Here is a 22,539-nt window from a genome sequence, read left to right on the forward strand (position 1 = left end):
TGTGAGCTTGGAAACAGAGACCATCTTAACTCATTTTTATATTCCCAGCATCTAAGATATAAGAGATACATAATGTTGTTTGAACAAATAATGAATGGATAAGGATGAAGAACTACAGTAAACTACTTAGTCCACAAATATTTGAGTGCCTACAATGTGCTAGGCTCTATTCTAGTATAAGAAAGTAGGCAGAACATTTTGCTTATAAGACAATTAGAAACCTAGACACAGAGTTCTATTTTAAGCCTCTTTTAGCATTTTATCTGTACAAACTTCTAAATTAGCTACTTGTTTTTTTATTCATGATTAGAAAAGGACCACTTGCCTAATGTTTACAAGTGAGTGGCATTATGACAATGAATGACAGTGGGAAAGCACAATGCACTTAGTCTGTGCTCATAAATATGTTGTAAGAGTCCAGACTCTACTTCATAGACACCTTCTCTTTATCAGTCTCTGGAGAATATAACTTATAAAGAATTGGCAAAGGGGAAAATAGTAAATGAAGACAAAACCAAAGTAATTCTTCCAATAAATTCTTTAATGAGAACCAAGGTCTGTAACATACACAGCAATAACTTCCCTGGCCTATGCCTTCTGCTCTCACCCAAGTCTGAGGCTAACCAACTACATTTAACCCACATTTGAAAAGAAGGCCATTTTGAATGTCACCCATCAGTATCCATCTTCATAGAAGATACCAATCTGGTGCCAGAATCTCAATGTTAACACTTCCTCTCAGGGAAGTTAACATGGTAACACAAACAACTGAACAATTTTGAACAATCTTATCTATTGTTCTTCCATCAGGAGGCCCTTAGGAGACCAATGGTTCAGTAAACACTCACAACTTTGTCAAAATACATTTGAAGAAGGAAAAGGGAAAAAGAGTAGAAAGGTTGGCAGGGCTTGGCTCACATGTAATTCAGTCCTTAGATCTGAAGTCTCTTAAGCTGTTCATATGTGATAAAAAACTGAAGAGTAAGTCATGGAAGATCACTGGGTTAACACAGAAAGCCAAACTCAGCTCTAAAATTGTGCATTGCATTCTTAAATTAAGGTACTTAGTTTGTGCTACTCTAAGTTGCACTTGCTAAAAAGTCTTTTTAAAAACAATACCTGGCAAATCAAGCATGTACTGAATGCCCACTATGTGCCCATTATCTTCACTGGCATTTAGCAATATAAACAGATTAAAATTCTAACATAATTGGAGTCTTCAGGGGCAAATAACACACACACACACACACACACACACACACACACACACACACACGCACACAACCAAGAACATCAATGGTAACATATAATTCAGTTCTAGAATAATCGTTTACAGACATTAGGTAATCAGAGCAATCCCAAGGAGGGTGAGAAATACTATCTCCCTCAACCTATAGACTCCACAAGGGCAGGAAATTACTTTTCAACCATGCAATGCTCACCACTGTACACACACCACCACCCACAGCATCCAATTCATGACTCTGCATGTAGAAGGCACTCAAACACAGTTAAAGTAAGGAGATTCACCCCTGAGGAAATAGCCCTACTTGGCCCTAGATTCCTTCACCCTATCAATGTTTTCTGTCTTATTATTTCTCCAGCTGTTTTGGTCCTATAGTTAGGGGATAGGAAATATGGACCTCCTCAGCATGGACTTTTCTGTGGGCATTTCCCAGCAGGGAAATAGCACCTTCCAGATTTGTCTGTTAATGTTAGTGCTTTTTTTTTTTTAAGAGGACACTTTGCTATGCCTTTTCTAGTCCTTTCAGTTTGTATTAGACTCCAACTGAAAGTCATTCCTTAATTCCATCCTCAATGGTCACCATTAGAATGCTTAGGTTTCTCACTTGCCTAAAAGCTTCAAGGATCAAATTTTCCTTCCCATAGCCTAGAATTACCTGGGAGCTTAAAGTATTTGCTTTCATTCTCATGTTCTGAAAGGATACAATGATGTTCCAGGGTCCAAGTCGAAGCCAGTTTGGCCAAAATCCTTTATAGAGTGCAAAAAAGCCCTCGTGTTTCCACATCTGAAAGATGTAATAAAAAATAGAGTGAATTCCCCTTACTCTTTACATCTGACAATTACATGTATTTTAATATTCATCTTCCAAGTCCCTCCCCAACAACTCATGGCTCCATGAATAGTCCTTTTTTTCTAGACACACATTTGAATTCATAGATAATCTAAATAAATCTACCCATTCATTCAACAAATATTTATTGAGCACCTACCATATGCAAATGTATTCTTGATACTGAGATAACAGTAATACTAGCAAACAAGAGAAAGAAAGTATCGCCTTCAACATGGATTAACTGCAAAATGATCCCTGCAGAGTTTCCTATCAGAAAATGTATAAGCAAGAGAAGAAATGTATGTTTTAAAATGTGATGGACTAAATGCATGAGGGCTATTTACCATTTGCAATAAAAAAGAATCCCCCCCAGAAAAAAAGGAAGTATCTGTGGTAGACAGCTTCCAAGATGGTCCCCAAAGAAAGCCACCTCCAGTTTTTCATACCCTTGTGTAGGCCCACCCACACATATCAGGATTGGTCTGTGTCTCCAATAGAATAAAGCGGTGGTGAACATGTCATCTCCAATGCTTTGTTATAAAAGATGCTTTATATATAAAGCTTCTGCCTTGTTCTCTTTTAGATCATTCACTCTGGAGGAGGCCAGCTTCCATGTCATGAAGAGGCCCAACTGTGAGAAACTAAGGCCTCTTGCCAACAGCCAAAGAGGAAGAGAGGCTTCCTGCTAACAGCCACATGAATGATCTCTGAAGCAGATATCCCAGCCCCAGTCAAGATCAAATCACATTTCATCACTGGTTCATCACTGCAAGTTCTGTGTAATGCTAGGGCCTACCTCATATCAATGCTCTGAGGATCACATGAGGAAAATTGTGAATTCCTTTGAGTTTGGGTTTCCTGTTTCAAAGGTGGTCTACACATACCAGCTTAATGGTTATTATGAATTAAAGGAAAAATGAGGTATATCAAAGGTCATAAACTAGTGGTGTATAATGAATCCAACCTATAGAAACAGTTCCTATTTAATGGACAGATTATCTCTTAAGTGACTCCTGTAATTTAGGCATTGTGTTAGACATTGGAAAAAAATGTTATTCTGCTCCTGTTGGTTTGGTTCAGTGGCTAGAGCCGTCAGCCTGCCTGGGTTCAATTCCAGTCAAGGGCATGCACCTCAGTTACAGGCTCAATTACCCGCCCTGGTTGGGGCTCATTTAGGAGGCAACCAATTGATGTGTCTCTCTCACATCAATGTTTCTTTCTCTCTCTCTCTCTCACTGCCTTCCTTCCACTCTCTCTAAAAATCAATGGAAGAATATACTCAGGTGAGGATTAACAACAACAAAAATGTTATTTTGTCTTTCCACTGGTGAAGTGAAACCCACCACTATACTAAAAAGTAAATATATCTGGACTAGACAATAATTTGAGAATCCAGACTTATAAATATCCCTTATCCTATGCTTGGTTTCTTTAAATTCCCAAAAGTAGAATTGCTATGTTGTATGGTGGTAATCATATCATAAGGTATATAAACGTCAAATCATTATATTGTACACCTGAAACTAACATAATATATTGTATGCCAACTATACTTAAATTGAAAAAAATGAGCACGCGAGATAATTATCCATACTAAGCATTTTTTGGAGCAAACAGCAACATAAGTAGGGCGTTGTTTATGAAAGCATAGTGATAATATACTTCCCCCAATGGATTATGAGCAAATGTCAAAGGTCTCAGCAAAACTGTTGTTGAAAAATTGTGAAAATCAGCAAGAGTAAAGCCCAGATGCAGATAACGTAGAACCATAGATTGCTAAAATTATAAGGGACCTTACAAATACAATCCAACCCCATCACCTCTCACCTAGAATACCACAATAAACCTCCAAATTGGTCTACAATCTCCACCTGGAAGTCAAAACAATCTTTTAAATTTTTAAACAAGACAGTGTCACTTTCCTGCTTAAAGCTCCCCAATGACTTCCCAGTGGAATTCATTCTAACTGCAAGTTTTCTGTGATGACATTTAGGATCCTACATAATTTAGCCCCTCCCTCTCTCTCCAGTTTCATTTCCTACACTTTGCCCTTCATTTACCACACTCAGGCAAGCCAACCTTATTTTTAACCCTTGAACATGTCCAGCTCATTCCCAACTCAGGACCTTTTGTACCTGTTCCTTCTTTATGCAATACTTTTCTCTCCAATCTTCACATGGCCACCTTCTCATCATCTGACCTCTGCTCAAATGTCAACTCCTCACAGCCTTTTCCTAGCTACCCTAGCTGAACTAGTTTCCCATCATCATCACTGAGTCACTAGCTCATACATTCTGTTAGTTTCTTCACAGCATTTACTTCTATCTGAAATTATACTGTTTATTTATTGTCTGTCCTCCTCCAGGAAAGCATGGACTGTGTTTGTCTCATTCACCATTATATCCCCACCACCTAACACTGTCTGGCACAGTAAAGTTTCCAACAAATATCTAAGTAAATATAGGGTGCCCAAAATAATGTATACGTACACTTTGAATAATTATAAAGGCCGTGTTTATTAAAATACATTTCATTTTCAAAACTGAGTTATCAGCTGTTAAAGTGTGTAAAAATTTTGGGGGGAATGCCCTGTATTTGTTGAGTGAATGGATATACAAACACAGTGAGGGTCTCTAACACTTCCATGAGCCATCTGACTCCTTATAAAGCTCCAAAATATTGACTAACTTCTTTAGAACATTAGTACTAGGAGGCACATTTTTTGGCTTGAGGCAGTTGTATGAAAACAAACAAGAACTTTTATAGATAAACAGAAACAACAGGCTACTTCATGAAGTTATGCATTCATTCAACAAATAATTTGCTGTGGATAAAATGACAAATAAGATGCACACTGTCCTGCCTTCAAGGAATTTACAGTCTACTGGATGACAGATATTAAATGTAATTACAGAGGGGTAGGGTTTCGGGGCTGGGTGAAAAAAGGTGAAAAGATTAAGCAGAAAAAATATAAGGCATGGCAAAAGTAAGTTTACAGTTATGAGTATACAAAACATAGTTTATTCTTGTATTATAGTTTATTAATTATTGTATTACTTTCCATACAAATAACTATAAACCTACTTTTCCCACCCCGTATATGACACAGACACAGACAATAGTATGGTGACAGCCAGAGGGAAAGGGGGTGGGGGAAGGTAGAAGAGGGCAAAAGGGGGATAAATGGGGATGGAAAGAGACTTTACTTTGGGTGATGAGTGCATGATGTAAAAGTAAAGCCCAGATACAGATAACATAGAACCATAGATTCAGACAATAAACACACAAATATTAAAGAGTATAATTTCAGATAGAAGAAAATGCTGTGAATAAACTAACAGAATGTATGAGATAGTGACTCATTGATGATGATGGGAAACTAGGGCAGATAATATTTTATTGAGTTGTACACTTGAAACCTGTATGGTTTCATTAACCACTGTCACCCTAATAAATTAAATTTAAAAAGAATTAAAAAGTAAAAGTAATTAAAATAAAATGAAATGAATGTGATATAGCCTGATGGGATATTATCCAATAAAAAAATGGGCAAAGGACATAAATAGACACTTTTTGAAAGAGGACATAAGGAAGGCCAAGAAACATATATGAAAACATGCTCAAAGTCACTAATCATCCGAGAGATGCAAATCTAAACAACAATGAGGTACCACCTCACACCTGTCAGAATGGCTATCATCAACAAATCAACAAATGACAAGTGCTGGAGAGGATGTAGAGAAAAAGGAACCCTTGTGCACTGCTGGTGGGAATGCAGACTGATGCAACCACTGTGGAAAACAGTATGGAGTTTCCTCAAAAAACTAAAAATGGAACTCCCATTTGAACCAGTAATCCTACTTCTAGGAATATATCCCAAGAAACCAGAAACACCAATCAGAAAGGATATATGCACCCCTATGTTCATAGCAGCACAATTCACCATAGCTAAGATCTGGAAACAGCCTAAGTGCCCATCAGCAGATGAGTGGATTAGAAAACTGTGGTACATCTACCCAATGGAATACTATGCTGCTGTAAAAAAGAAGGAGTTCTTACCATGTGCAACAGCATGGATGGAACTGAAGAGCATTAGGCTAAGTGAAATAAGCCAGTCAGAGAAAGATAAATATCACATGATCTCACTCATTTATGGAATATAAAGAACAACATAAACTGATGAACAAAAATGGATATAAAGGCAGAGCAGCATCAAACAGACTGTCAAATGACAGTGGGAAGGCTGAGGAGGATTGGTGGGTGAAGGTAAGAGATCAACCGAAGGACCTGTAAACCCTATCTAATAAAGAGGTAGTATGCAAATTGACCATACCTCCAACACACAAGATGGCCGCCCCCCATGTGGACACAAGATGGCCACCACAAGATGGTCAGCAGGGGAGGGCAGTTGGGGGCAATCAGGCCTGTAGGGGAGGACAGTTGGGGGCAATCGGGCCAGCAGGGGAGCAGTTAGGCATCGACCAGGCTGGCAGGGGAGTGGGTAGGGGGTGATCAGGCTGGCAGGCAGAAGCAGTTATGGGCAGGCAGGAAGGCAGGTGAGTGGTTGGGAGCCAGCAGTCCTAGATTGTGAGAGGGATCAGGCCTAAATGGGCAGTCGGACATCCCTCAAGGGGTCCCAGATTGGAGAGGGTGCAGGCTGGGCTGAGGGACACACCCCCCCCTCGTGCACAAATTTCGTGCACCGGGCCGCTAGTAAAGTATAAGCATAACTAATGTACGCAAGACACTGGGAGAGGGGTGAGGGCATGTGCCGGGGGATAGGGGAGGCTGAGGGAAGATCAACTGAAAAAAAAGGAGACATATGTACTACTATTTGTAATACTTTAAACAATTAAAAAGGAACAAAGTAAAAAAAAAGATCAAATTTTAAAAAAGGAACAAAGTATTGATACATGCTATAACATGGATGAACCTTGAAACATTATGGTAAAATGAAAGGATCCAGTCAAAAAGGTCACATTTTCTATAATTCCATTTATATGAGATATCCAGAATAGGAAAATCTGCAGTAATAGAAAGTAGATTAGTGCTTTCTTAGAGATGGGGGATATAGGGGGAATATGGTTTCTGAGGTTATGAAAATGTGGTGATGATGGTTGCACATATCTGTGAATATACCAAAAGCTACTTTGAATAGGTTAATTTTATGATATGTGAATTAGTCCTCAATAAAGATTTTTAAAAATATAATAAATGCTATGATAGAGCAAGTGCACTAAACTATGTACACATAACCTAGTTTAACAATCAGGGAAGGCCTTTATGAAAAAGTAACGAGATCTAAAAATGAGCAGGAGCTAGCCAATTGAAAGGGACTTAGGATGGAGTGGGGGGCATCTAACAAAGTATATGGTTTGGAAGAAAACTTGGAAATGAAAGAAAGTCAAGTACTAGAAATTGTTCAGTATATCTGGAATGCAGAGTAAAGGTAGGAAAGATAAGACTGTGAAAGTAAAAAGAGGTCAAATCATATAGAGCCTTGGATCAATGGAAATCCACCCAATGGTTTTAAGATGGAGATGACAGTATGAGGTTTGCAGTTGCTCATTTCTATGTCAGAGACGAATGCATTATTCCATTCGCCAAAGTGTTTGGGGACGTTTAGAGATAAAATAACAAAGTATGATGCTATTATATATCATAATAATATAGAGTGAAATTGTTTTTAAAGAATTTTAATAGCAAATAAGTGAATCAGTGAGTAGATATAAGTAATTAAAGGTTACTGCCAACATGAAAATGTTTCCTTCTATACAACACAGGATAGTGGTTATAAGTACAAACTTTGGAATCAGACAGGTCCTGGTTTAAATCCCAGAGCTGACACTTATTGGGTGTGTAATCTTTGATAAATACTTAGCTACTCTGAAACTAAAATAACTTTTATAAAATGGGAAAGATAATTATCTATTCCATAACGTTGATGTGAGTTAAAGGATATATTATAGTGTGATACATAGTAAACATTCAATAAATGCTAGCTATTACTAGATTATTGTACCTTCTATCTCCTCTTAACCAACCTTCTCTACTTATCCTCAATTCCTATGTGTTTATCTGTCTCTTCCAATTAAAATTACAGTGTCATGAAAGACAGGACTTTTCTGTTCACCAATCTAGAACAGTACCTGGCACATAAGACACAAACATTTTTGTATCAAATGAATGAATGATTAAACACACTCCTCAATGCACAGCAGTTGGGTTTTTGCAAACACTAATCTAGCAAACCTCTTCTAGAAAATATTAAATCCAATAGGTACTTTGCAGACCTATACTGGATCTCTTTATTCCATTTGACATTAAACAATTACTCACCCCTTCTTGAAACTCATTACTCCCTTTGCTTCCATGATGTCTATTCTCTTCTAAGTTTCCTCATATCTTTTGAACTGTTACCTTTTTATGTCTTCCCTGAGTTCCGCATCTGCCAAGGCCTTAATAATTGGTATTTCTTTCCTTAGCCTGACTTTTCTCTCTACATCAGTGATTGTCAAGTGGAAGGATGAGCATATGAGAAACAGAAAGCGGGGGGGGGGGGACTTTTGTCAAACTCTACTCCCCAGAGTCTGAGAATCAGTGCCTCTGTGAATCACTATTAACGGAAGGAATTTTTTTTAACACTCCAGTGTGCTAGGAAGGCAAAAATGTTGTGAATTCCTTTACCTGCTCTCCTTGGTCTCCCCCTCCACAGTATGCAACACCTGTACACTACTGATTCCCAAGGCTCTTAGCTACACCCACGAACTCTCCTCTGAGTGAAGACTAATATATTCAAATATATCCACTGTATGTTCCTCAGGAACTTCAAACTAAGTGCTCAAAACTGTGATGTCTCCCACAAAACCTGTTCCTCTTCCTGTGATGTTCTGTTAATGAATGCCACCACATGGTCACCACTAAAATAATATGTAAGGTCTCATTAGGATATTTCCAAATATATAGTAAAGCACTCAACATATGAGTTATTATTATTCATGATGCCACCATCTACAGGAAATCCATCCCAAACTTCCAAATTGGACTAAAATTTCTTCCCACAGATCCCTGAGTTTTTCACTTACCAAGCTGTGTTATGTTTGTACACCCACAGAGAAATGCTATAATTTCTCTGTGCCTACTAAAATGTGCCTGATCTATAATAAAAAGTGGTTAAATTAAGCTGAACCACAGAGAAACTATATGGCAATATCATATTTTAGCCTCAAATTTCTTTTTTGTAGAAGTATTATCACCAGTGATTGTATCATACATAATTCATTTACGATATTTAGCTATCTACAAGAATAACATAGTGGAAACTTTCAAAGCAAAAGTGTGAACAATAGCACAATGCTGAACTGAAACTGAGTACCAGATTTTCTATCACAGGGTCTCCGTCTTGTTTGAAATGTGCAAATGTGGGATACATTAAGTCCTTTATATTAATTGTACATGGTACTATTGATAAAAGTATCCTACAGTCACAAGCATTCAAATCGGAATAATAATATTAAGGACCACTAAGCATCAGCAGATTGCCAAGGACACAGCTTTTCTACCTGGAAATTACTCTGACAGCCTATTAAAATATACACGGTAACTCTTCCATCTTCAGAATTATATGTAGCAATTAAGAATAAGGCTTGCGCCCTAACCGGTTTGGCTCAGTGGATAGAGCGTCGCCTGCGGACTGAAGGGTCCCAGGTTCGATTCCGGCCAAGGGCATGTACCTTGGTTGTGGGCACATCCCTAGTGGGGGGTGTGCAGGAGGCAGCTGATCGATGTTTCTCTCCCATCGATGTTTCTGACTCTCTATCCCTCTCCCTTCCTCTCTGTAAAAAATCAATAAAATATATTTAAAAAAAAAAGAATAAGGCTTGAAAGAAGGTCTAAGACACCAAAGAAAATTAAAAATGCAATGCAAGCCCACAGTGTCCATACCTTTAAAATACCATCCAAAGTACCCTTGTAGAGGTCCACATGTCCCACGATTGCCCTCTGGTTCATCATGCGAGTTCGAACCACATCAACTGGATTAGAAGCCAGAGCCCCAGCCAAGCCACATGTAAAACTGGAACTGAAAAATGAAAAGTTCAAGTAAATAGACTGCCCTTCTTCCACTCCTGCCCCCTAAACAGAAATGAGGGCAAACTTAAATGTACAATGAGTCAGACTCATCAGATAAAACTTGGCACTTGCCCTTTTATCATAATCTAAAAAGAAAAAAATATGTTCTAAAGAGACATCATTTAAAGTGGTCCTTTTCACTTTTCAATCTGAAACTTACATAGCTTTTTTTTTTCTTAAAGGGGGACAATTTAAAAGTATTGCAAGATTCCTAAACAGCAAGTTTCATACATCATATATTAGTTATGTAGATTTTTCAAAACACAGGATCATATGCCAAATGCATTTCAGTAGTAAAATATCATAAAAGTTGCAAGATGAAGAAAATGTAGGATGTGACTGGCAACAGTCTTCAGCCCAAACTATGTTTTTGTTTCATAGGCCCTATACAATTTGATTTTTTCTGATTCTCATTGAGAAAAGTTTGCTTTCTGTTCTAAAATAAACCAAAGCAAATAACAGATGAGCTTATTAGATATAGAGGCTGTGTATGAAAAAATGCAAACACTGACAGAAATCTGACAGGCTGTTGTATTAGATACTGCCCTCAAGTACCAAAGCGCCCATAGCATCTGGGATGTAGAATAAAGGTATCAATTCTACATGAGGATTTCAGTGAGATTTTTTGTGTGCTGGTAATATGGCATGAGCACAACCTATCATACTTACACAAAGTGAGTTAAAATTGTGTCTCCCATCACCCCTGACAATATTAAGTGCTTCTTTGTAATATCATAGACTGGTAGCTCTACTCCCACAACGATAGCAGCCCGCTGAGCAGTTGGAACGACACCCTACAATTAGACACCAAGAAAATACACAGGTAGTGTGGCATAAGTCCAAAAGTGAACAAAATAAATTGTGAGTTAAAAAGTGACAGAAAAATCCAAGTCTGGAGTACAGACATTACTCTTTCAAATCAATGCCTACTACTGGAACAAGTCTGTGAATTACTAAAAACCATTACATTGTACACTTTAAGATGGTGAAATTAATGGTATGTGAATTATCTCAATTAAGATGTTATAAAAATCAAATAAAGCCATGAAGCAAAAGTCAGTGGGGATGTATCACGTTTATTGATTTGTGGATACTGTACCATCCTTGCATCCCCGGGATAAATCCTACTTGTTCATGGGGTATGATCTGTCTGATGTAATGCTGGATCCGATTTGCTAGAATTTTGTTGAGGATTTTGGCATCTATGTTCATGAGGGATACTGGCCTGTAATTCTCTTTCATTGTGTTGTCTTTATCTGGTTTTGGTATTAGGGTAATGCTGGCTTCATAGAATGAGCTTGGAAGTGGAATATATCCCAAGAAACTAGAAACACCAATCAGAAAGGATATATGCACCCCTATGTTCATAGTGGCACAATTTACCATAGCTAAGATTTGGAAACGGCCTAAGTGCCCATCAGCAGATGAGTGGATTAAAAAACTGTGGTACATCTACTCAATGGAATACTACGCTGCAGTAAAAAAGAAGGAATTCTTACCATTTTCAACAGCATGGATGGAATTGGAGAGCATTATACTAAGCGAAATAAGCCAGTCAGAGAAAGATAAATATCACATGATCTCACTCATTTATGGAATATAATGAACAACATAAAGTCATGAACAAAAACAGACCCAGAGACAGAGAAACATCGATCAGATGTTCAAACCTCAGAGGGAAGGTAGGGGAGGGTGGGGGTAAGGGGGAGAGATCAACCAAAGGACTTGTATGCATGCATATAAGCATAACCAATGGACATAGACACCAGGGGGGTGAGGGCATGAATGGGGGGGGCAATGGGGCGATAAGGACACATATGTAATACCTTAATCAATAAAGAAAAAAGAGAGAGAGAAAAATGTCAGTGGGGAGAGAAGCACTTCCAAGTTTAATTCACAGAATTTTAGGATATGCAGAAAGAACACACTAGGATGCCAGCAAAGGTATGCTGCAGCTAGGGAGAAGGCCAAGGCAAAAGCAATACTTCCTTATAAATCCTCCTGGGATAATATTACCAGAGTTTCACTCAACAGCATATTACAGCTCACATTATAGTGCAGGGCTGCTAGAGCATTAAAAGTCATATTTTGAAGACTACTGACACAAGAAAATACTTATGATATAACCTTAAAGAAGGCAACACATAAAATTACTATTGTACTGTTCTAACAGGGAAAAAGGTATGCGCACACACCAAATTTTTGTAAAGGTTAGAGGGAAATACACCAAAATATTTTTCTTCATCTGGGATTAGGATAACAGACCAGTTAATTCTTATTTCTATATCTATCTATATTTTAAAAATCACAATGAATGTTTTACTTTTATTTTTTAAATTTATTTATCTTTATTGTTGAGGGTATTACAGATGTCCCCATTATCCCTCCACTTTCTTTCTCCATCTGGTTCCCACCCCACCCCAGGCCTTCACCACAAATGTTTTACTTTTATAAGTAAACTAGAGGCCCAGTGCATGAAATTTGTGTGTGTGGAGGGTCCCTCAGCCCAGCCTGTACCCTCTTGCAATCCAGGACCTCTTGGGGGATGTCAGTTTAGGCCCAATCCTAAACCGGCAGTCGGACATCCCTCTCGCAATCTGGGACCGCTGGCTCCTAACCGTTCGCCTGCCTGCCTGCCTGATCACCCCTAACCACTCTGCCTGCCTGCCTGATCACCCCTAACTGCTCACCTGCTTGCCTGATTGCCCCTAACCGCCTCTGCCTGCCTGCTTCATTGCCCCTAAGAACTCTGCCTGCCTGCCTGATCGCCCCTAACCACTCTGCCTGTCTACCTGATCGCCCCTAACCACTCTGCCTGTCTGCCTGATTGCCCCTAACTACTTGCCTGCCTGCCTGATTGCCCCAACCTCTTCTGCCTCGGCCACCGCTGCCACAGCTTCATCCGGAAGGCCATCCGGAATGACGTCTGGAAGGTTGTTTGACTGTCTGGTCTAATTAGCATATTACGCTTTTATTATTATAGATTGTGTTTAAATTTCATTGAAAATTGAACATAACATACTGTGGGGACAACTGCTTTCTGGAAGACCTGTTATATTATTCAATCATCTCTAAATTTCCTAACTCGCCCTAGCTGGTTTGGCTCAGTGGAAAGAGCATCAGCCTGTGGACTGAAGGGTCCTGGGTTCAATTCTGGTCAAAGGTACATGCTTGGGTTGCAGGCTCTGTCCCCAGTTGGGGGCATGCAGGAGGCAGCTGATAGGTGTTTCTCATCATTGGTGTTTCTCTCTCTCTCCCTCTCCCTTCCTCTCTAAAACCAATAAAAATATATTTTTTTAAAATTCCTAACTCAATGTATACAATGGAAGTAATATAGCTGTGCTGTCACCATGTTTTATTCTGCTGATCGGGCTGACTGGCCCAACAATGCCTTCCTCTCTGACCCGTCCATCTGCTCAACTCTGTTAGAAGATGACCTTTACAGAAGACTACTTTGGTGAAGACTAAGGCCCCAAACTGGAGTCCATGGGCTGAATTCAGACATGTTTTGTTTCACCAAACAGTGTTTCTAGAAGGCTGAATAAACTGTCAACATATAAAAAACCAGGACACTTCACATAGAAATGCATATTTCCAGCTTCTCTTGCAAATCCAGAAAACTTGGCAACACTGAATTCACATCACACATGGCAACAATGAGTGGGGCAGGTGCTCTCCAGTTACCAAAGTCCCCACCACTCTATTGTCTTTCCAAAGCTGACATTAGTGCCAGTTATGCTTTATTGTTGTATTCATGCGGTTATTTCTCCCAATGGAGTAGGGAAGAAAGTGAAATGTTTCCAATATCCATATTGTAATCAAAGCAGGGAAATAAAGCATAAACAAAGAGGACCATGTATTTGAAGAAAAATGCAGACATATTTCTCTTTGAAATGAAAAAATAATTCTGTATTTAATATGCAAATAACATGTCCGTGTCAAAAGAATACATAACACAATGTACATGCCTGGATGATGTAAGTAGCCTGAATCATAAAAGTAGCTATGTTCAGTTCCTCAAAAAATTAAACATAGAATTACCATACAATCCAGCAATCCCACTTTTGGGTATATACATAAAAGAACTGAAGTCACAGTCTTCACTCACCCATGTCCATAGCACTATTATTCATAAGAGCCAAGGTATAGAAACAACCTAAATGTCTATTAACAGATGAGCAGATAAATATACACAATAGACTATTACTCAGCCTTAAAAAGGAAAGAAATCCTGATACATGTGACAACATGAATAAACCTGGAGGGGCACTATGCTAAGTGAAATATGCCAGTCACAAAATGACAAAAGTATGATTCCACTTATATAAGGTATCCAGTATAGTCAAATTCATATAGACATAAGGTATAAGGTTGTGAGGAAGGGGAGAATGGGGAATTGCTTAATGGGTACAGAGTTCCAGTTTTGCAAGATGAAAAGAATTCTGGAGACTGGTTGTAGAAAAATGTAAATGCACTCTACACAACTGAAGTTGAAATCGTTAAGATGGTAAATATTGTTATGTGTATTTTACCACAACTAAAAGTTTTGATTAAAAATTAAGTATCTATGTTCCCCTGACCAAATCTTCAATTCTATTATTGCTGTCTTTCCTTTAGCCTTACTTTGTAAAAAAAAATTCTAGCTAGTTCCATTTTCTGGTTTTAAATTGAACTAATCAAGAAATGGCACCCTGCTATTATTAAAAAGCAAATCTCAAAGATCATTAATAGATACCAAGACCATTAGGTGAAAGGTTATTAGATAATAGGATACATGCATGATGCTAGAATATAACCCTACAGACTACTTGCTAACTGCCAATGGTGAAACAACTTACCTTTTACGATGGTGAGATCTAGTAGACATCATCTTACCAAGTAATCAAACTTGACATCACTAACTATGGAATAACCCAACATCATCTTTCTGTTAGTGTGTTGCATATGAAATACAGTCTTACCCATGAACTTCTCTTACCAAAAACATTTAACATGAATCTAATCAAGCCAACAGACTTAACTTCCAGTTTACAGAAAGTACAGAGGAAATATGAGGAATCATTTTATAAGAAAGCTAGCCTGGACTCATCAATAAAGGAAATTTGAATATGGGCTGGATGTTAGGTATTAGGGACTTACTGTTAATTTTCTTAGGTGTGATAAGGGTATTATTATTATGTAGGAGAATGTCCGTATTCTTAAGAGATATATAATGAAGTATTTAGGGGAATGCCACGATGTCTGCAATTTCCTTTCAAATAGCTTAGCAAAAAGAAAAAGGGTATATATACATACATAAATAGATAAAGCAAATATGGCCAAACTTTAACAGTCATTTAATCCAGGTATATAGGTATCCATTGTTCTATTCTTTCCACTTTTCTGTATGTTTGAAATTTTTTTAAGAAGAAGTTGGGGGAAATTATAAAGGAAGAAAAACAGCGAAGTTCTTTTTTAAGAGTCTATTAATAGAATTTCCCATTCTACTCTGCATATTCTACTAGTAGTCTTACTTAATACTAAGTGGTTAAAATAGGATAAATCATTATATGCAAACAACAAAAAAAGAAGTATGGATAGAAGACTAAAAGATAATAAGACAAAATGTTAAAAGTGATTATCTCTAGCTAGTGTGACTTGATGGATTTTTTCTCACTTATATATTTTCTCAATATTTTACAGTACATCTTTTACCTTTAAAAAGGTTTAAAAAGGTTGTTTTAGGCAACAACTTTAGAACGTAAGCATTACAGAGGTATCATAAACAGACATTGCTGTGTCAGTACAAAACTGGCAAAAATAGATATTGAAGAACTAATTCACTCTGAATTTGAACAAATCAAAATGCTATCTCAAATAATGTAATATATTCTCTCACATACATAACCCCCAAACATTAAGTAGAAATAAAGACAACTGATAATTTCTGGTCCTTTCATAGGTGATAAGGAGCTTCTTACCTTATTTTTTGGGTTAACAAGAATCTTACACAGTATAAGATGACAGTTCACAATTGTATGGCTTTATATATAAAAAAGTATTCTTTGCAAATTCTAGGAACTGAGTATACAACAATATCAGGAAAAGTGTACTCACCCTCCACAGACCCTTGGTACCTTCTTGCTGGTATATATCAATGAAGCTGCCAATCATGCTGCCTTGAAACAAGCTTCCCTGAGCCTGCATTCGAATCTAAAATAAGAAGAGGTGAACATTTTGTTTTGACTGAAAGAACAAAAATGAGATATTTCACTCATTTAACATTTAAGAAAATAGTTTTTGGGGATTAAAGAAAAATCAGGCCCAGCCAGCATGGCTCGGTGATTGAGCATCAACCTATGGACCAGGAGGTCACAGTTCAATTCCCAGTCAAGGCACATGCCTGGTTGCGGCTAGATCCCCAGTGTGGGGCATGAAGGAGGCAGCCTATCAATGATTTTCTCTCATCGTTGTTTCTATTTCTCTCTTCCTTTCCCTTCCTCTCTGAAATCAATAAAAAATTTTAAAAAAATTAAAATGAACCTGCTATTATTATGAAGTTAATGACTTAAACTATATATAGAAAGTATCTATAATAATAAAAGCATAATATGCTAATTAGACCAGACATCCTTCTGGACGACCTTCCGGACGAAGCCGGGGCTGCAAGGGAAGCCCAGGTCCTGGGTGCCTGCCAGCAGCCAGAGGGAAGCCCGGGTCCCGGGTGCCAGAGGGAAGCTGGTGCCGGCAGCCAAGGGAAGGAAGGCCTGCTCTTGCACGAATTTCATGCATCGGGCCTCTAGTATCTTATAAAGATGATTTAATCAGCCTCACATTCCTCATACGTAGGTCTATCATTTCTGGAGTTGAAAAAAAAACTTGAGGAAAAGAACGAACAAGTACTCAGTGTAGGTAGAAAACAATTCATTTAAAATTTAAGTAATTTAGTGAAAAATTAAAACAGTCTACATGCCCAAAAACCACAAAGGATTGGCTGCATAAATGTATGGTGGATCCATCCATTTAATGGAATACTGTGCAGCCATAAAATTATGTTGTAGAATAATATTTGACATTGAAAAAATGTCAACAAGTAATCGCTAAATAGAAAAAAACAGGCTGCAAAGCAGTGTGTATGCTATAAGCATGTTAACTTAAAATAAGCCATATGCACAACAAAGAGAGTGGATGAACATACACACGCAAATGTTGACCATGGCTTAAGTCTGAGAGATGAGGCTATCCATGAGCATTTTCCCCCCTTTTTGCTTTTTCTGCATTCCACTTTTTTTCTACATTTAACATGCACTGCTTATGTAATTATAAAAAGCAAAAATGTTTTAATGTAATTTTATGCTACAAGACATTAAACTGAATTTTATTTGTAAAAAAGCATAATACTATATTCTGCAAAGAAAAATCAGCCTGCTATTATTATGAGAAGAGCACAAGAAAGGAGATAGAGCACTCTGCACACACAGAATCACAGGAGTTGTGCCCTAGCCAGTTTGTTTCAGTGGACAGAGCATCAGCCCATAGACCAGTGGTTCTCAACCTTCCTAATGCCGCGACCCTTTAATACAGTTCCTCATGTTGTGGTGACCCCCAACCATAAAATTATTTTTGTTGCTACTTCATAACTGTAATTTTGCTACTGTTATGAATCATAATGTAAATATCTGATATGCAGGATGTATTTTCATTGTTACAAATTGAACATAATTAAAGCATAGTGATTAATCACAAAAACAATATGTAATTATATATGTGTTTTCCGATGGTCTTAGGCGACCCCTGTGAAAGGGTCGTTCGACCCCCAAAGGGGTCGTGATCCACAGGTTGAGAACCGCTGCCATAGACTGACCTGTCCTGGTTCGATTCAGATCAAGGGCATGTACCTTTGTTGCAGGCTCAATCCCGGCTCTGGTCAGGGAGCGTGTGGGAGGCAACCAATCAATGTGTCTCTCTCACATTGATGTTTCCCTCACTGTGTCTCTCCCCCTCACTCTCTCTAAAAATCAATGGAAAAATATCCTTGGATGAGGATTAACAACACACAAAAAAAGAATCACAGGAGTCATCACTAAATACTAGTGGCCCAAATGTAGCCCTGATTTTCATGAAGCAAAACTCTAGGTTTCCATAAATATCATGTAATAGCAACATGTCTCTATGTAGAAAATCAACTGCTACTACTAAGAGTTGAAATAAAAACCTTAACCAAATTATATCAGAATAGAAATCACCACAAAGACAAGCTGAAACCACAAATACCATATGATAAGTACAAGATTTCTTTAAGGAGATGATTCCTAAGCAGGTCTGGGACTAGGGTGGAGCAACAAGCAGGGCACTTCCCTCAGGCACAAAATGTAGGAGGAAAACACAAAAAACTTCAGTAATCCAGAAAAATAACATCTTAATGAAACTTTTTTTAAAAAATCAAAATTAATGCACAGAAACCAACAATGAACCAAATATCGAAATTGCAACTAAAATAGGATCCAACACAGTGGGAGTAAGGTGAGGCAAGGATGATAAATTGTACAAAATATTGATATTCTATTCACCATTAATTTTTTGCATTCATCTTAATTTCTGAAAAATATTGCATAAAAACATTATCTCTTGATTACTGAGTTTTTTGGTACCTCCTTACATGTTGCAACCAAAGAGATTGCCTTACTTGTCTCATCCTAGTCCTGGCCCTGTTCCTAAGAAGTCTTGAAGGATAAATTCATAAGGAAAGGCGGGGAGGGTAAGCAACTGAGGCAGAAACAGAACTACATGCACAAAGGCGAAGAAGTAACACATAGTAAATCAGAGAAAGAGCTGTCCAAGGATAAAAGGATTGAACAGCCCAACTGTGATTATAAATCTTATATTGTTACCATCACAGTCTAAGTTTGTGATCTGGGATTCTCTCATGCTTTTTTATCATATATTTAGTGTTTTTAATTAATCTGATTATTCTGATTCATTATACATTTAAATAAGTTAAATAGAAAATGCCTTTTAATGAGATAAAATAAGGTAAAGATTTATATTAAAATAAATGTTTCATTCTGTGTTTTGATAAAATCTGAAAGCAATCCATATTTTGAAAACTCAGCACCACTAACCTATATTGTTCTGTTTCTGAATTCAGAATATCCCAACGCAAGCCAAAATATGCATACCATTTTAAAGCCAAATCTCACTCTTAATAGAAATATGGATAAGACAGGAAAAGACAGAAGCATTATAGACTTAAGGTACCTCAATTAGGTACTCAAAGAGGCTTTTCCAAAAACTACATTTTGATTTATTCCTTTGTTCGGTTCCACAGGTTACACCACAGGTCAATATACCATACTAAGCTCTAGAAGGGGTAAGGGATATGCCTTTCTTTTGTAAAGTGGAGAAAGGACTATTATATATACAAGTTCTCCCTCAGATCACTTTTAGAAAAGAGTACAAATGGAAGTAGGGATCTTGAAATTGATTTCCTTAAAATTGCTAGCCCTTGGAAAGAACCTATAAAAGGTTTCAATATTCTAGTTTGAAGACCAATGGATTAATGTATACCTTAACAAATTGACTACTATTTATTGAGCATCTGCTATGAACAAGTACAATGACAGGCAGTTTATATACATTATCTATAATCTTTAACAACCTTATGTGATTAAGTACTGAATTATCTTCATTTTACAAATGAGAAAACTGAGGCTTAAAGCAATTAAGTGATTTACCCAAAGTTTTACAGCTGACAAGTGACAGAGTGGGGAATCTGACTCAAAACTCATGCTCTTTTCACATCACACTGCACATCCAATGCTACCAGACCTCTCTTACCTTTAGTACATCGGTGGGATTGGCTATAGTGGAAGATATCACTCCTGACACTACCCCACAGATCATATTAATTAGAAGAGTTTCATCTGTAAAAAGGAGGGGGGAGAAAGAAAGAAAGAACGAAATGTCTGCTTGTATTAGGTACCAGTTTCTGAGAACAGAGTACTGAGCTATCAAAGGAAGGGAAAACTAGTCAGAGAAATGACTGTAGAAATGAACTACAAAGCTTATGAAAATGAACACATATTTCTAGATCTCAAATCAGTACTGAAACGTATAAAACTGTAATACACAAATCATTTTTAAAAAAACTATTTCTAAAGGACACTGGAACATGTTCTATTATTATATGTAACTGCTAATTACACACACAAATTCAAATGTGGTATTTTACCTTTCAATCATTTCAAACATCTAAAGAAAACTATTTTTAAGTCTTTTTCTGGAAAATCATCAACTCAAAAGACTCAGGACTGAATGTTAAGAAATAAATGATACTCACTTATTATATGGAATATAATGAACAAAATAAACTGACGAACAAAATAGGTCCAGAGTCATGGATGCATGGAACAGAATGACAGATCTCAGTGTGGAGGGGATGGGAAGAGATTAACCAAAGAACACATGCACATATACATAAACCAGGGACACAGACAATAATATGAGGAAGAGGAAGGCCTGGGGTGGAGGGGGGCAAAGGGTGGGGAAATAGGGGATATCTGTAATACTGTCATTTTTAAAAGATAAAATCTTTACCCTTGCCAGTTTGGCTCAGTGGATAGAGCGTCTGCCTGTGGACCGAAGGGTCCTGGGTTCGATTCCGGTCAAGGGCATGTACCTCGGTTGCAGGCTCCCCGCTGGCCCGGGCCTGGTCAGGGTGCATGCAGGAGGCAACCAATCGATGTGTTTCTCTCACATCAATATTTCTCTGTCTCTCCCTCTCTCCTTCACTCTCTCTAAAAATCAATGGAAAAATATCCTCAGGTGAAGATTTTTTTAAAAAGATAAAATTTTTGTCTAATAGAATAGAAAAAAAATTGTCGAAATATTGTGATTGGCCTTAATATCTATTAGCCTCAATATCTACTAGCCTCTATTTATTTACAGGAGATTTCTATAATCAAATGTGAAAAACTGGTCATTTGGAAGTAAATCCCCTCAGCTACCAAAAACAAAACAAAACAGAAAACCCACAGAGTCCCTGGCCAGATGGCTCAGTGGGCTGGAGCATTATCTCATGCATCAAAAGGTTGCGGGTTTAATTCCTGGGCAGGGCATATACCTAGGCTGCATGTTCAATCCCCGGTCAGGGCGCATACAGGGGCAACCTATTGATGTTTCTCTCTCACATAGATGTTTCTTTCTCTCTCTCTTTTTTTAAATATATTTTATTGATTTTTTACAGAGAGGAAGGGAGAGGGATAGAGAGTTAGAAACATTGATCAGCTGCCTCCTGCACACCCCCTACTGGGGATGTGCTCGCAACCAAGGTACATGCCCTTGACCGGAATCGAACCTGGGACCCTTCAGTCCGCAGGCCGACGCTCTATCCACTGAGCCAAACCAGTCAGGGCTGTTTCTTTCTCTCTTGCTCTCTCTCCCTCTAAAATCAATAAAAACAGTCCTAGCTGGTTTGGCTCAGTGAATAGAGCTTCAGCCTGCAGACTGAAGGGTCCCACGTTTGATTCCAATCAAGAGCACATGCCCAGCTTGCAAGCTCGAACCCCAGTAGGGGGCATGCAGGAGGCAGCCGATCAATGATTGTCATCATTGATGTTTCTCTTCTCCCTCTCCCTTCCTCTCTGAAATCAATAAAAAATATAAGTTTAAAAGATAAATAAATCAATAAAACCAATAAAAACATATCCTCAGATAAGGATTAAAAAAACACACACACAGAGCATATTTTTTCTGAAGTTAAAATGCAATCTTCACCATACCTCTTCATCATGAAGAGCCCACAAATAGAAACTAGGTAAACCCAAGTGAACAATCTGTGAAAGGAAATTACTTTAGGAAGAGAACCCTTCAGGATCCTCAGAGAAGAAGCTCCAGAATAAGTTGATTTAGTAAAGTGATTCAAAGGCCATTGCTAACCAAAAGGTCCTCCAGCTGTCTCCAACCATGCAACAGTTCCAGGCCTGTGGTAAAATAACCATTTAGTACAGCATCAGGCTGGAAATGTTGCAGCAGCAAATACAAGGCCATATAATAATGCTGACTGTGGATAAGGTGGCCCTAGGTACATCAGTATCTGGAATAGCCTAAAATTACTCCACCTAACGAACGTTTGTCAAACTCAGCAGCTAGAGAAGTCCTTATAGTGGAAGTCCTCTTGTTGACGAGAACAGCATTAATTTTCTGGACAAGCTTATTCCATGTTCCCTGTGATGGCCAGAAGCCTTTTTTTCCCTTTGACAGGAAAAAGAACAAACTTGAAGAGCATATCCCTCTAACACATTATCACCTCTACAAGGATTAATCCCAAATCAGTACAAGCTCACTTTGTCCT

At 38.0% G+C, this 22,539-nt stretch overlaps 1 protein-coding gene across 5 annotated transcripts in view; it reads right to left on the minus strand.

Annotated features, from left to right (window-relative positions):
- Positions 1-523: 523 nt before the first annotated feature.
- SLC25A14 (solute carrier family 25 member 14) overlaps positions 524-22,539 on the minus strand; it is a 32,734-nt gene continuing 10,718 nt past the window's right edge. For all 5 annotated transcript variants that reach the window (XM_006082103.3, XM_006082106.2, XM_006082105.2 and 2 more), the window contains 6 exons: positions 20,025-20,110; positions 16,305-16,400; positions 10,878-11,002; positions 10,023-10,158; positions 1,950-2,030; positions 524-974 (listed from right to left, as the gene is read on the minus strand). In XM_006082103.3, the coding sequence (XP_006082165.3) occupies positions 933-974; positions 1,950-2,030; positions 10,023-10,158; positions 10,878-11,002; positions 16,305-16,400; positions 20,025-20,110 (566 nt within the window). In that variant the 3' untranslated portion in view covers positions 524-932. The remainder of the gene's footprint in view (positions 975-1,949; positions 2,031-10,022; positions 10,159-10,877; positions 11,003-16,304; positions 16,401-20,024; positions 20,111-22,539) is intronic.

The sequence above is a fragment of the Myotis lucifugus genome, unplaced genomic scaffold (genome assembly GCF_000147115.1).
Source record: "Myotis lucifugus unplaced genomic scaffold, Myoluc2.0 scaffold_2, whole genome shotgun sequence".
NCBI lineage: Eukaryota > Metazoa > Chordata > Mammalia > Chiroptera > Vespertilionidae > Myotis > Myotis lucifugus.